The sequence below is a fragment of the Drechmeria coniospora genome, chromosome 01 (assembly GCF_001625195.1).
Source record: "Drechmeria coniospora strain ARSEF 6962 chromosome 01, whole genome shotgun sequence".
NCBI classification, from domain to species: domain Eukaryota; kingdom Fungi; phylum Ascomycota; class Sordariomycetes; order Hypocreales; family Ophiocordycipitaceae; genus Drechmeria; species Drechmeria coniospora.
Genome location: NC_054389.1, coordinates 12,456,845 through 12,471,489, shown reverse-complemented (window position 1 = coordinate 12,471,489; position 14,645 = coordinate 12,456,845). Strand labels below are relative to the sequence as shown.

Here is a 14,645-nt window from a genome sequence, read left to right as displayed (position 1 = left end):
CACAGAGTACAGAGTCAAGCACAGAGTACAGAGTCAAGTACTGTACAGAGTACAGAGTCAAGTGCAGAGTACAGAGTACAGAGTACAGTACTTGTTTGTGCTGACTGTTGCAGTATTTCTGTACGAGTATACCTACTAGGTATAGGTAAGATAGTACTAGGAAGTTATTAGTACATATTAATACGGATAACCTTGTACAGTACAGCAAGTAATACAAGGCTCCCTGCTACACCTCAATTTCAACACCATGATCCAACAAGAGTTCACCTCCTGGCCGGCGTCGGGGAAATCAACGTTGATTCCGTCAATGGCGCGGCTGTCGATGGAGACCGAGGCAGGGTTCGTCCTGCTGGCAGATTGGTCGGCGATGGCGGCGCAGTTCATCTACAGCTCGCCGTTACTCGCGTCGCTTTCAGCAGGTCTAGGCGACGAGCATCGGGCTCGCAGGTGCATCGAGATGATGAGCCGGTACCTCGAGTCAACCAAGACAGAAAGGTCAGCTGCTCATGTACGAAACGGATCACCTTGGCCATGATTCCTCGGGGGCCTCGCAGCCGCCTCCATCAGGAGTCGTGCGTTCGGTTGTGGTCATGACGTGCGACTGGTCAACCGCCTGGATCACAAATGCTCCAATGCAACCGCACCCCTGTTCCTCACCGACCGGGTTTCGTTTGCTGAACTGCAGAGAACGAGCGAGGTTTGCTGCCAGCTTGACGCGATTCTTGTGCAAAAACTCGCCGGTGCCCATTCTCGCAACGGATCTGCGCACGTTAACCACTGGGCGAAATCTATGGGTCCACAGCTCACTGCTTACTGTCACGCTGGATAAAACTTGATCCAGGCCCTTGTTCGACGGTCATCGCCCTTCGAGTCCCTGGCCCAGCCCAGGCCCTGTCCACCTGCCATCTTGGCCATCGCTTGATTTTATCCTCTTCCATGGCCAGCATGCATGCCAAGTGCTCGATGTTGGAGCGGGTTTGCCCGTCGGGTTGGATGCGATGCACGAAATCGAATCCCATATTTTGCCATCGGAGAAGCCTCCATAGCGCCAAGGCTAATCTCGTCAGCATCGGCACAAACGGATCCCTCCTGACTCGCCCACTCGGCATCTTCATGGGGGATCCTCACGAAGCATTCGTCGTTCTCGATAGAAATCATGGCCTAGCCTTCCAATCGGCCCTCGCACAGCAGACGGGGCTGTCTCTTGCTACGAGTCCAGACAGGTTGTCGCTCGCCTTTCATCACGACTCTCGACATTTCGCCCACGGTGTGTTTCCACGCCGCCATGGCATGCTCGCGGGCTAAGTGTTCTTTGCAGAGTCTGCACAGTATCCAAGAATCGTCATCTAACAGGAACTCCCTCGCCAAAGCGTGGGCAACATAAGCCCTGCAACCCTTTGGCTTTGGGGGGCAACGCATTGCATCACCTTGGACGGCACGCCTGATGGTGAGTCGTACCGGGCCGACCGGAAAGCTTCATGCTCATTTTGATTCGCAGATGAGTTTGAAAAGTCCTGTCAAGAGAGTCATGAAAGATTGAAGGGAGTCATGGATATCTTGAAATGCAAATGATGCATATTTGTCGGTGGCGACTTGGGAGTTGAGAGCGTAGCAACGCAGGCTATGGGCAAGACTAGGAACCGGTACCTTCCATTTCCCGTGGCATTCTCCGCTTCATCCTCCTCCACAGCTAGTATAGAACTGATTGTTCATAGTGGTGCCTCACATCCTTGTCGAAGTCGGCCAAAGGTTGAGCTACGCTCTCGTAATAGCTCCCCAACTCCTCTGCAGTCCATTGATTTGTTGCCACCAAGACGTGGGCATTTACAAAACTGTCGTTGAGCTCCCCGTCAAGGAGCTGCTGACTAAGCCGTAACCCCTCAGATGTGTTCAGCTTCTCCTCGCCATGCGGTTTCCCCGATCACTTTGACCATCTGGCAATAGACATGGCGCCGAAACCCCTTCATTTTCAATATAGCACTCACTTCCGTTGCTTGAAATTCGCCAGCATGTTCCTCTAATTCACAGATTCGGAGCATTCCAGCTTGGAAACGCGCAGGAGAAGAATCTTGCTATTGGTACGTCCACCGCCCTACATGCGACTCATCATCTGCATACATAGGCAGTACAACTCGTGATGCTTCTTGACAAACTTTTATCTTCCGCACAAGTCGGGCTGTTCATGTCCTGCCGTCATGGGTCCGCGAGCCATGCGAGCAGACGGTGTTTGATGATGGTACACACGAGCCAGCCCAGTGTGCGGTGCCCCTGGGCTGTGATGTGCGGCAGCACTGAAACTGCTAAACATTCCATCATCATCGGATTGCATGCACGATACAAATACAAGCGCACATTAGACCATGGGCTCCGGTCTCGTTCGAACCAACAGACCCATCCTGAAACTCAGTCTCATCGCCGATACCGCGGATGACAAGCTCTTCCTCAAAACAATTGGGATTTCAAGAGACCGATGACTGCTCTCGCAAACAAGAGTACGATTCAATCATGATAATCAATCAGGATCCTCGCATAGAGCCATCAAGTGCTCGACACAAATGTACCGATTAAAGCGGTGAATGGCGACAAGGTGTCAAATGCACCGTCCAAGTTCATATATCGATTTGGTATCCAAACTCCCGTACCTCGGGCGTGAGAGGATGCATCTACTCAACGGGGTCGTCAATATCGTGACATCGACAAGCGCTGCTTCGCTGACAAAGACAGAGCAGCCGACACAGCTGTGATGGCTACCAAGGTCGAAAAATGTGGCCCATCACTCACCATTCACTGGTGGCTCGGCGGAACGGCAGGCCCATGGCAAGCAAGCAAAAGGCCCATGTGCGAGCGACGTCGCGGTGGCTCCAAGAAATTCAACAGTCAGGTCCACAGACACAGCTTGCCGCTGCCGTTCCCGCCGGCAACCCAGTCCATGGTCGGATGAAAGTGAGCAACCGCAGGCACGGCGGTGATGCCCTCTCCATCCAGCTGCGCCAGCTGGCTCCCGTCGGATGCGAACACGTCGACGAAGCGGTTCATGTTGGCAATGACAAACTTTTGGACGCCGTCGTTCGGCCGCTTCTGCCATTGCGGCTTCAGGATGGTCACCCACCGACCCGTCTGGTTGTTGTGCCGGATCGTCTGGGCCGGCTCCATGGCCTTGGGCGCCAGGTCGTGGCCAGGCGTCCAGGCAGCGGCGTCGGAAAAGTTGTAAATCTTGACCGTGTCGTCGTACGACGAGGTGGCCACCTGGCCGCCGGCGCTCCAGGAGGCGTGCGACACGGACAGGCGGGATTCGTGCTCGCCGAGCAGGGTCGGGTGTCGCATGTCGCCCTTGCCGACAATCTTCCTCAGGTCCCAGATCTTCATCGTCCTGTCCAGCGAAGCAGTGGCCATCAAGTGAGGCTGCAGGGGGTGGAGAGAGAAGCCACCAATCTTGGAATCCGAGAGCTTCCACATCTCCTCGCCGCCGGGGGCTCTGACGTCATAGCGGCCGACGCTGCCGTCGAGGGTGGAAAAGTAGAGAATGTTTGGCTCGGCCGCGGCCATGTCGAGGGCGGAGATGGGGAGGTCCTCGTCGTCGTCGGGAGCGAAAACCTGGGTCGAGAGGCCCTTTTCGAGGTCCATCTTCCGTATGGACGAATCGTAGGACGATGAGTAGACTGCGTTCGAGTCGGTCGCAGAAAACACAAAGGAAGTAATGGTTCGAGCGTGAGTCTTGAAGGCGGAAATGACGGGATCGGCATCGGACTCGTCGTCGTCGTCGGCCTCGGGCGCCGTTTGCGATCCGTCAAACACGCCCATGGCACCCTCTTTGTCGCCCGCAAACACGATGGGTTTGTCTTCTGTCGGGTGGAAGCCGAGGGCATAGACTCGTTGAGGCGTGATTTTGATATCTAGCGCTGGTCAGCTGGGGCCGTTCACCGTCGGCGGAGAGGACGACGAGGGTACCATTGGGCATCCAGTGCTTGTAGAGCTCGAGTGCGCCCATGCGGTGGCGCAAGTCCTTCAGGCTCTGATCCGTCGTCTCCTTGACGTCGTCCTCGGTAAAGGTGCGGACGCCGGGCTCGGCGCCTCGGACGAGACCTTTGAGCCCGTCGATGCCGCTGCCCCATTTCTTGCCCTCGACGACTATGTCGCCGAGGTTCAGGTCTCCGTTGACCCGCATCCTTTTGGCTCTTGCCTTTTCCGTCTCGTGCTCCAGCTGAACTTCCATCTTTCGTTTCGCCGTCTCGGAGTCGGCGTCGAGTCCTGCGAGGCGCGAGCTCATCCGCGTCGGTCGCGTCGGCTCACGCTTGATCGGCTCGGCCCGGGACTTGCGCTTCGGTCCAGACTTGGTCGGCGGTTTCGCCGCCGGTATTATCTTCTTCGACGTCGTCGATATGTCTGTGAGTATGGCTCGATTGGCGGCAATGTTATCGAGCCGCTTGCGCTCAAAGGCGCTCATCTCCTCCTTGACCATTTTGCCGGTCCGTCGTCGGCAGCAACCATCAGTCGACGAGGTGGCACGACGAGGACAAGAGACGGCCGGTGCAATTCCAGGCCGCTATAAAATCGAGGGAAGGAGACTATCGCCGTTGAGCTCGACTCGGACTGTTGCGAAGATCAGACGATGAGAAGGGCAACAATGGAGTCGTGGGAATTTGTCATCGGTGGCCGTTGAAGGCGCGACTTTTCGTGTCTGAAGACGCAGCAGCATCGCGTAAAGCCGATCCACCAGATCGTTTCGCTGGGATGTATCTGTACTACGTAGCCGTGCTAAAACCCCCACACAATGCAAGTACCCAGTACTTACAAGTACAACTAAGTATTCCTCAACAGGCTCTAAGTACTGTACAGTACGGAGTACAACCAAGTACGGAGTACTTAAGTAAGTAAGTGCTTGATTACATGTACATGTACTTTTGTGGTTAGCGCACATCGAGCTAAAACACACGCAGCAAGTCATCTAGCATGCGCGCAGCTGAACCGCTTCTGGGATTACAGGTAGACAAGCAAGTGCAACCCAAGTTGTCACGCACATTCAGTCATTCATCACAGCCATATAGCAGCTTCTTTCCCAACAACTGCCATCTCCCACCTGACTCCGTATTTCTCTTGCCTCTACCCATCAAGTCAGGCAGGCTCCTCTTCTACGGCAGCCTACATCAATCACACATTATCGTCTTGCCGATAGATATCGCGAACCTAGTCAACAATCTCGGCGGCTGTGACGACGGCGAGATCGATGACGACGGCCTCCCTGAGCAGGGCGGGCAACAGCGATTGAGTCATCGTCACATCGGCCGACCCATGTTGAACGATCCAGTCCCATGGCCAGGGCTCCAACCGTATGGGCTTGGTCATGGCGGAACGAATGGAAGCGGAACGCATGGAAGCGGAACGCATGGAAGCGGAACACATGGAAGCGGAAAGCATGGAAGCGGAACAATTGGGCGTGTTTCCGCCGTCGAGGTAGCATCCGCTGCAGGCTACGCATGCACGCTGACATCCGCCATACGCCCTACAATTTTTGGAGTCACAAGGGGCTCCTGCAGCACAGTAGAGCTCTGGATCGCCTTGAACGATACGAAGTCTACCCTGGCCGTCACAGAAGGTTCCTGACACTGACTGCCCCATTCCTTACGCTGACTACTTTCCGATGTCTGGTTCGATGAGTGGCGACAGCAGAGTAACGACTCAATATACACAATCTCCTCGTATACCTATGGTTGTCTGTCTAACTACGAGTATAGCATTGTTTCGCATGCTTTTCTGAATACCACCTGTATTGGTGGTGGCGGGAAACGTGGGAATATTTGTCTCGCAACCCTCCGTCTGCCATCCATCTGTACAAAGGGGAACAACGCATCCAACACCTTCAAAAGAAAACGCTTCAAGGTGGCAGTGAGAATGCACAACAGGCAGAATTTGGGTGAAAAAGACACTGTTGTCAACTACACCCTGTTCCGCAAGAATAATTTGCCGCCATTTACCCCGCCATCACCGCGCCTCCCACAACTGAGGGAGGCATCTCGTCCAACACCATGCGTTCACATTCCAATGCAGAATCATCATCATCAGCACGTGCGCTTGGGTGGAAACTGCATTACCACTTTTACGAGGGAAAATCTCTCGAGGACGCCCTGGAGGAAGATGACGGCATCGTTCAGAATCCGACGTACCCCGAGCGACGGGTCATCGTCTGATCTTGCTATATCTCGACCGACACCGACGCCAAATAGCAAAGTCAACTCCCACCCATCTCAACATAGGCCAAGCCCATTTTGAGCTCGGCGAGCTTGAGGAGTAGATTCACGGCCGTTCCAACGCCTGCATTCCCATCCACATCCCTCACCCTTGTCGGCCGAATCTGCCGAGGCGGGCCATCATCCGATTTGCACTGCCACAAAAGACGGTAGAAGAAACCTGCCCAGGACATGATGACAAGAAGCTACGCTGCAAAGCGGCCACCTATATTTGGCAGCGGACCAATTGGCCTTCTGTACCCATACCCTGGCCTTGGTTTCGGCACCCGGAAACACAATCGTTGCTCACTCATCCCCAATCAGTGGTCATATCCCAGAGGTGCGTCCATTGCTGACCAATGGATACAGTTCACGACACTCGAGAATGAACCGATTTACAGACGGTTGATATGGTACTTCCGAAGAGTCATTTCGTGGGCGTCGGGTCATACGCTTTCGCCTTGCTTTTTCATCCTCTCCAGAATCTTCTGGAACATGGGACCTCGCTTGCAGAGCATGTAGACGAAGAACACATCTCTCCAAGTCCTGGAAGAGCCATTGCAACTACCGGGACCGAAGAGCCCACCTCTTCCGGGATCTATCTCGGATCCTTCGCCGGCTTCCCCATCTCCTCCTTCCGCGAATAGGCTCGTAAACGGTCGACGATCGAGGCATCCCCTCTCACGAACCGTTCACTTGCCTTCAGTTCGAAAAGCAAAGTGAGAGTATTACGGAAATACCGCGAGGCCTTACGTACTCGTCTGTGGAGTCATACTACTTGGATGTTTTTGGTTGCCGAGATGGCCGCATTCGCCACTGGCCAAATGCGATTCATCACCATTCCGATGGCGAAGCACAGCTAGCTGCTTTTGCAACGTCGAGAACTCTTCTCCCGAGGTTTATCAGTCGGCATCTCTGGGAAAGACCATATATTCTTACCTAGAGGGCCTGCATCAGAGCAACAACTTTGTCGACGGTGGCTGGCACATTGCGCGCCTCATCGACCCCGAGTGGTCGTGTGCTCGTCTGATCGGGATGCCCCGGCCGCCGCACTGGCTTGCCAGCCGAAGCGTTAGGAAGTCGCACTCGGCATTGACGAGCCCCTCGATGATGGATTGGACAAGTACAACGAGGCTCGCCTGGGTCCATGAATGCATCCGAGGCCAAAGAATCAGAACAGTATCAGTCCACCGAGTACACCAATATCCTCGGGACATGCTGAGAGGCGGATAGTCTTTGGTGCGCGCCAACGTTGGATTGCCTGACGGCGCCGTATGCCATCTTCATATTCCACATCCAGGCCATTTTCGCGCGCCTCGGCAATACGGCACTCGACGAATTCAACCGATTGATGCCGTTGGGACCGCCAAGCGTCCAGCCTCCTCTGGTCTAAGATGAAGCAGCAGGAGCAGTACTCCCACCAGCTCCGGGAGACGTTTGCGGCTGCTGCGTCGTCGGATTCGGACGACGTGAAAGAGTAGCTGTGCTGCGTCTGTCAGCCAACATGACCGTGTATAGCATGACAAATACGTACGACTCTGGACTTGACCGCTGCCTGCCCGCTATATATATATATATATATATATATATTACGTCCACTCGAGTGACAAATTGCTCTTGCCAAGTTGAGCAAATGGATGGCGACGATTTTACAGGCTAGAAGTGGTCGTAGGTCTTCTCCGCCAACAACCTGCCCGTAGTTTTTGTCACCTGGCTACGATATCCTAAAATTGGAAGTCCTTGCGGCGGCAGAAAATTAAGTTTACAGGACAAGTCATCATGTGCATGGCAGTGCTGGGACTAGGTATGCATCCATGTATGCACCCATGGTGCTCGTGACCGGGGCATGGGCCTAATTACCAGGCGTCTGGTTAAGGCCACAGGTCGGCTGGCATCACTAGACCGCTTTGCTCACTCGACTCCGCTAGCGCTGCCCATGATGATTTACCTAGCTGTTTGTGTTGTTTTGCATTGTTAATTTTGGGTGCTCGTCCACGATGTCATCACTTGCCGGCCTGTCTCAGAGGGAAAGCTGAAGAGGGATTTGCGCTGGGAGCGGAAGACGAATTCGGACGAGGGAGGGCACACGTGTATCAGTTGGGATTGAGCGAGGAACGGGCATGCCGAGAGAGGAACTGGAGGTGAAGAAGTAAGTAGGTAGGGGGGGGCGAAATTTTCTCTTTTTTTCTTTTTCGACTCATAATAACCTTGCATCGTGCCTCTAGCCACGCATGGGAGGACCCTGGCCCCGTGGCTGCGGAGGCTGACATTATTTATAGAAGGCGGGTGTGAGGGTGATTCAGATTCATTTGGGAGGTGCTAGCATTTCAGGCATGACCGACATGCCATCCCCATCGTGCTCGTGCCATGTCTGACGGCGAAAGAGCGAGGTCATCATTTCCAAGGGCGCAACAGGCGCCCCAGCGGGCTGCGCAACTTGGCCGCACCGCTCGACGATGCTGCGCTGACGGCATTCTTGCCACCCTCCATGGTGGCCTCGATAAGGTCGTAGCCAATCTCGTACTGCAAGCCATCGGGGCTGTCGATATTGTAAGCAGAGACTATCGTGTTGGGCCAAGTTAGCGACCGAACCGCGGGCGCGCTCGGGACGAGAGGGGATCCCGGCGGAGGAGGTGAGAGGGCGAGGGGAGGGGAGAGGGCGAGGAGGGACATGGAAGGGGAAGCAGATGGTCGGCAAGGGTTCACGGCGGCCGACGACGGGGGGCAAGGGGGGGGTTTCTGGTGGCGGCCACTCACACCACGCCTCGGTGGCCTCGGGGTGAGGTCCTATCAGGCCAACCCAACCGTCGCCGTACTTGCTCAGGGAGGAGGCGACGCCACCGCTCTTCGAGTAGCGGCCCAGGACGTAGGACGTGTCGGATTCCTCGAGGCCCTGGATGACGGCGCCCTCCTGAAAGTACAGCCAGCGGTTCTTGACCTTGCGGCCGGCTTGGGTGGCTCCGGCAAAGGTCCAGTCGACCTGGATGATGGTGTCCTTGTCGTCCTTGACCTGGGCGCCCTTTTGCTCGTGCTCCGAGTCGGTGTCGGCGCCGCGAGGGAGCAGGCCGAAGCCGGGCCCGCGACCGGCGAGGTAGGCGCCGAGGCAGAAGCCGAGGTAGCGACCGCCGCGGGAGACGAAGTCGCGAATGTCGGAGGCGTAGGCCTTGGTTTCCGCCCAAGCGTCGTCGAGGTCTGAGGACGAGGTCAGGCGAGGCGTCCGTCGGCGCCCACGGCCGTGCTCGACGGCGACGTACCTGGTCCGCCCGGCTGGGCGTAGAGCTCGACGGCACTCAGGCTCTCGGCCGTCACGTCGACGGCCTCGTCGGGGCCGGCGAAGCGCACCTCAAAGTTGCGCGGCGACGACTCGAGCAGCTGGGCGACGGCCTCGGGCAGGCCCCGGCTCGTCGAGGATCCACGGTAGACGAGAGCGCGCGGCCGACGCGGCGGCTCGGGGCCACTCGCGGCTGTGGCGGCAGCGACACCCATGACGGCGAGGGTCAGGAACCAGAGGAGGGCAAAGGGCAGAGCGTAGGAGAGGGAGCACGACGTCGGGCGGGCGGCGCGAGAAGCTCGTCGCCGTATTCGGCTTCGGATGCGGCAATGGTGGCCGGCCACGAAATCGTCTCGCCGGCCGTCCTGGTGGGCCTCGTTCGGCTCGATGATCTGATGGCAGGTATTATTAGGTGTTACGGTACGGGGGAGAGCAGATTCGAGTCAAGGCCGCAGACGAACCTGACGCATAAATTATTCAGGATCCTGGTTGACGTTGCTCGTGGCGGACGCACGTTCCCGATGGCGACATCAGCCTGGCCCAATCGAAGGCGGTCAGCGCCGGACGAGGGGCGTATCGTATCTCGTGTAGCCAGCCGGCGGGCAGCCTCATCACGTGTTGCTTCGCCCACGGGCTGCCGTGAATCAATTTCGGCACGTCGAGGGCCCGGCGGCCAGGGGAGGCGAGGAAATGACGAGGGCCAGGATGGCAGCTCGCCGCCATGGCATTCCCCCTGTCCGGTTCGAGGCTCCGCGTTGCATCATCCCGCCGGGTGGGTGCGAGCTCGCGGGACGCAAAGGACGCATCCACCTGCTTGTATCAGACGGATGCGACACGATGACACCGGCAGGGCAACGCTACCCGGTCATGGATGTGGTTGTAGAGGGCCTATATCGGGGAGACGGTGGGATCAGCATCGTTGCACCAACAGGGTACGGGCAGTTCCGGGCGAAGATGTGCGGAGGAAGTTCTGGCCAGCGGTACGAGCAGAAGGGCCAATGTGCGGCCGATGTGCGGCGATGCTCGACCAATTACGAGCCGTGCACAGGGCTTTGTAATGTGCAGGGTGCTATGAGCGATGCATAAGCTATTATGAGCAATGTGCAGAACACTGTGAGCAATGTGCAGGCCATTATGAGCAATGTGCAGGGTGCTATGAGCAACGCATAAGCTATTATGAGCAATGTGCAGATCATTGTGAGCAATGTGCAGACCATTGTAAGCAATGTGCAGCCTGCTATGAGCAATGTGCAGCCTGCTATAAGCAATGCATAAGCTATTATGAGCAATGTGCAGACAGTGTGAGCAATGTGCAGCCTGCTATGAGCAATGTGCAGGTCGTTACGGGCAATGCATGACCTATTTTGAGCCATGTGCAGACCATTGTGAGCAATGCACAGCCAATAATGAACATTGTACTTCCCGTACAGGCTAGTATGAGCAAGGTACGGGATACAGTGTACCGAGTGCGAGCTTGTACGAGCCATGTACATGTACAGTACGAGCCATGCACAACTACGAGCCTGCACAACTACGAGCCTGTACACCTTCGAGCCTGTACAACTACGACCTTGCACAGCTACGACCCTGTACAACTACGAGCCATGTACAACTACGGGCCATGTACTGTACATCCATGAGCCATGTACAACTGCGAGCCAGGTACTGAACAACTACGAGCCATGTACAACTACGAGCCATGCACAACTGTGAGCCATGTGCAGCACAACTGCGAGCCATCTACTCCGCACAACTACGAGCCATGTGCAGGCTATTCTGAGCAACGTGCAGGCTATTCTGAGCAACGTGCCGAGTGCGAGCATGTACTTGCGCGTATTGTACAAGTACGAGCAATGTACTCTGTACTGTGCAAGCCATCTGCTGTACGAGCGCCGGCACCGACACTCGCGTGGCATGGCTTGTACTGCAATACCGTGCAGGTACTCCGTACATGCATGTACGAGCGACCGACGAGACATACAATGTAGCTACCCAAGTAGGTAGGTCGGTACGCGATCTCGCATCGACGCTGCTGTGCAAAGTTCGTACCGTCTCACGCCGGACCCACCTCCTGCGGTACCCTCCATGTACAGCACCGACGCCTGCATGTACAGGTACGGAGCGCCTATCCTCGCGGGTACATGCCCTCGCTCGCCGCTCCCCCGGTACGTGCATGTGCTTGCCGACCTCGACCCGTGAGACCAGTAGCGTTCTCGCTGTACTTGCATGTAAGCAATCATGCACCCGTGCTCGTGATCCGTGCCGCCAATACCTGCACGGCGCGCCAATACTTGCACCGTGTGCATGCACAAATCGGTGCACACCCGCCTAGCGGTTGATGCGGGTGCCGCATGCCGCGACTCCGCACTGCCTGCGACCAGCGCTCGTCCGCGCAGGACAGGTGCGCGCAGCCAGCATGCTATTAATACTGCGCCGAGTGCTCCGTATTGCCTGTGGATGGGGAATATTGCCCATCAAATTGCAGTACTTGGCCGCCCGACGACGAGCCGTTCACCTCGTATGCCGTCCGGCGCATGCCCCCTGCGCAGGACCCGCCAGGGCGGCTGGCGGTGCCCCATGCGGCTAGCGACCTCCGTAGCGGCCGGCCGAGGCGCGACGGCGAATCAGCTGCTTCCGTCGAGCGTCGGTACTGGCTCCAACGGCTAGTGCGGAGCGCTAAGCGGACGACGGCCAGGAACGCTCCCCCCATCCACTTGGCATCGAATTAAGCTCCTGCGCATCGAGATGCCGCTGGTGCCGGGACCCCGTGCACTACCGTGCTCGTCCAGACACCTGTGCGTGCTCGTCCAGGCACCTGTACGACGAACGCCCCAGAAGCCCCTCTGTCTTTTCCCTGCCCTTTCCCTGCCCTTCTCCTGTCCTTTCCCTGCCCTTCTCCTGTCCTTCCCCTGTCCTTCCCCTGCCTTTCCCCTGCCCTTCCCCTGCCCTTCCCCTGCCCTTCCCCTGCCCTACCCCTTCCCCCTTCCCCGGATATCCCTGCCATCAGCACCCCCGGCAAGCCTTGCTTTTGCCCCCCTTGGTCCGCTGCAGTTCACTTCGCTTCAGCGTAGCTTTCTTGCGACGCCCAAAATTCCGACGCCGCCATGCGTGCTCGTGCACCTGCCTCGACGAGTGCTGGTACGTCTCCGTCCGTGGTGCAGAGCGGGTGCGTGTCATGCCGGACGGCACTCTCACGCTGCTGCCGGCTGACACCGATGCCATCTCCGCCCTCACTCGTCTGCCCGGATCAGCCGTCTGCAGCTTGCCATGTACCCTTACCCTGTCGAGCCATTGGCCGTCCCTCGCACCAATCATTGCCGGAATGGGCTGCGTGCGACCGGAGCGGTCAGCTTCGCCCACCACCGAACGGTGCTCGCACGTGCGGAGTTGTGCTGTGCTTGCGGGTGTAAGTAGGGTGCTTGCAAGCAGGTGTACCGAGTGCTTGCAAGCAGGTGTACCGAGTGCATGCTGCGCATGTCCCGTGCGAGTGCTGAGGGTGTGCGGAGCGCAGTGCCGGGCCGTATCTTCTGCCCAATTGTTCGACTCCGCGCCCTTCTCCCTCGCGGCAACGCAGACCGTACGTTGCGCGCCTCGGTCCGGTAAGGCTGATCTGACGAACCCGGCTCGCGCTTGGGCAGATCAAGCTGGTGCCGCCAGTCCGTCCATCAGTCCGTCCTTGTGCTCGCTGCCGTCCGCACGTACCGGCCATCGTCACCGTTCGCCGGCCTCGACGACCTCGTCAACGTCGCTGCCCGGGACATATGTTGAGCCGAGGGTTCGCTATCGCGGCGCCCTGTGCCGCCAATGTACCACCTCCCTGCCCTGCCTGCGCGCGCTCGCACCCGCACCCGCGCCGTACTTGTGCTTGTACTGTGCCCGGCAAATTGCTTGCCGTCGACGACGTCTGTGCCACCGACGGACAGGTTGCATCCTGGACTGAAAATATCTCGAGCAATTATACCACGGGTTTTTTCGAAACAATAGCCACAACAGGCCTAATCAAAGCCTTGCCTCGTCGTGCCGCGCCGGGAAGGCTCCACAGCAGAGGCGGAACGGGCAGAGGCAGGCGACGTCTCGCCAATGACACCCGACCACCGGCGCAAGGGTGGCCGGTCTAGCCGACGCCCGGCTCCGCGCATACCCGCCCATCGTCGCCGTATCCTCCTCCTCGAGCTTGGAACGAGCCCGAGTTGCCGCTGCACGATGCTGGGGCGAGCTGCATGCCGCGAGCGGCGGCCAGTCTCCGTATGCGCTTCCCGAACCTCTTAGTGCTGATCCGATGCCTCGAGCGTCCGCCGATGCCTTCTTGCCCGAATCCTTTGCAAGCCTCGCCGGTTTTCTCCTTCAAGTGCCCATATTCGTACCACCTTCCGCGACGAGTTTCGATTACTGGCTTGACCCCATCGGGAAATTCCCAGAGCTCGAGGCCAACTGTCGACGGCGCAGGATATGGTGCTTCGAATCCCAGTCACGCCACCGTCAGAGTCGCCCGTTGCTTGTACCTCTCGAGCACACCCTACCTTCGTGTATGCACTGTCAGCTATTGGAGACTTGGCAGCTGACCAACGACCCTCGTGCCTCCCACGCCCTACGGGCACTCGAGCGTAGCATCCCGCACCCATCGAGCCTCCTTCAAGCCCGACGTCGAACGAGGTCGCCGTCCAAGTCGAGGCCCGCGTGTAGGCGTTCGGCTAATGCCGCGGCTAATGCCGCCACCAAATGAAGCCCTATCGTTCAGCCCCTGGTCGTAGGCCGTCAAGACAACACCATGCCGCTACGAGCAGGCCGGCTCTCTCAGCTCCGCTCGTCGATACAACGGCACTGCGCACCTACCAGTACGGTACGGTAGGCAGGCAGGCCGTTGCGCATGCACGCTTATAAATAAAGTACATGCAACTAGTGCATGCAACGGCTGCCAGCAGCGAGTCTCGTCGTGGCCGTACACGTCCGTCGACTCTGCTCCGTATACACCTACACCCACCTTGGTTAGCCCCGTCCTTCTGCTGCTCTAGCACGTCGTACTTACAGTCTGCTACCGCTTTCGTGACTTGCCTTTCCCTCACTTGCCCGCTTATGCCTGAATCAGCCCGTGCCCCATACCCCTGGCGTGGCATCCTGGACACCGTCAGCATCGTGGCCTCAGATGCTCA

The 14,645-nt window shown here is 57.6% G+C and overlaps 3 protein-coding genes across 3 annotated transcripts; 1 reads left to right on the top strand and 2 right to left on the bottom strand.

The window, feature by feature from the left end:
• Positions 1-2,877: 2,877 nt before the first annotated feature.
• DCS_03289 (WD repeat containing protein) lies at positions 2,878-4,459 on the bottom strand (the record flags this gene model as incomplete). Its single annotated transcript, XM_040800611.1, has 2 exons — positions 2,878-3,893; positions 3,949-4,459. 2 exons carry the CDS (start codon positions 4,457-4,459, stop codon positions 2,878-2,880), a joined length of 1,527 nt encoding a protein of 508 aa, XP_040661494.1.
• A 312-nt stretch (positions 4,460-4,771) lies between these two features.
• Positions 4,772-5,601, top strand: DCS_03288 (uncharacterized protein; the record flags this gene model as incomplete). The annotated part of the gene is made up of 3 exons (XM_040800610.1): positions 4,772-4,784; positions 4,837-4,867; positions 4,938-5,601. 3 exons carry the CDS (start codon positions 4,772-4,774, stop codon positions 5,599-5,601), a joined length of 708 nt encoding a protein of 235 aa, XP_040661493.1.
• Positions 5,602-8,618: 3,017 nt separating this feature from the next.
• DCS_03287 (uncharacterized protein) lies at positions 8,619-10,218 on the bottom strand (the record flags this gene model as incomplete). The annotated part of the gene is made up of 4 exons (XM_040800609.1): positions 8,619-8,785; positions 8,982-9,416; positions 9,479-9,887; positions 10,006-10,218. The coding sequence occupies 4 exons, from the start codon at positions 10,216-10,218 to the stop codon at positions 8,619-8,621; spliced, it is 1,224 nt and encodes a 407-aa protein (XP_040661492.1).
• Between the last annotated feature and the right edge of the window lie 4,427 nt (positions 10,219-14,645).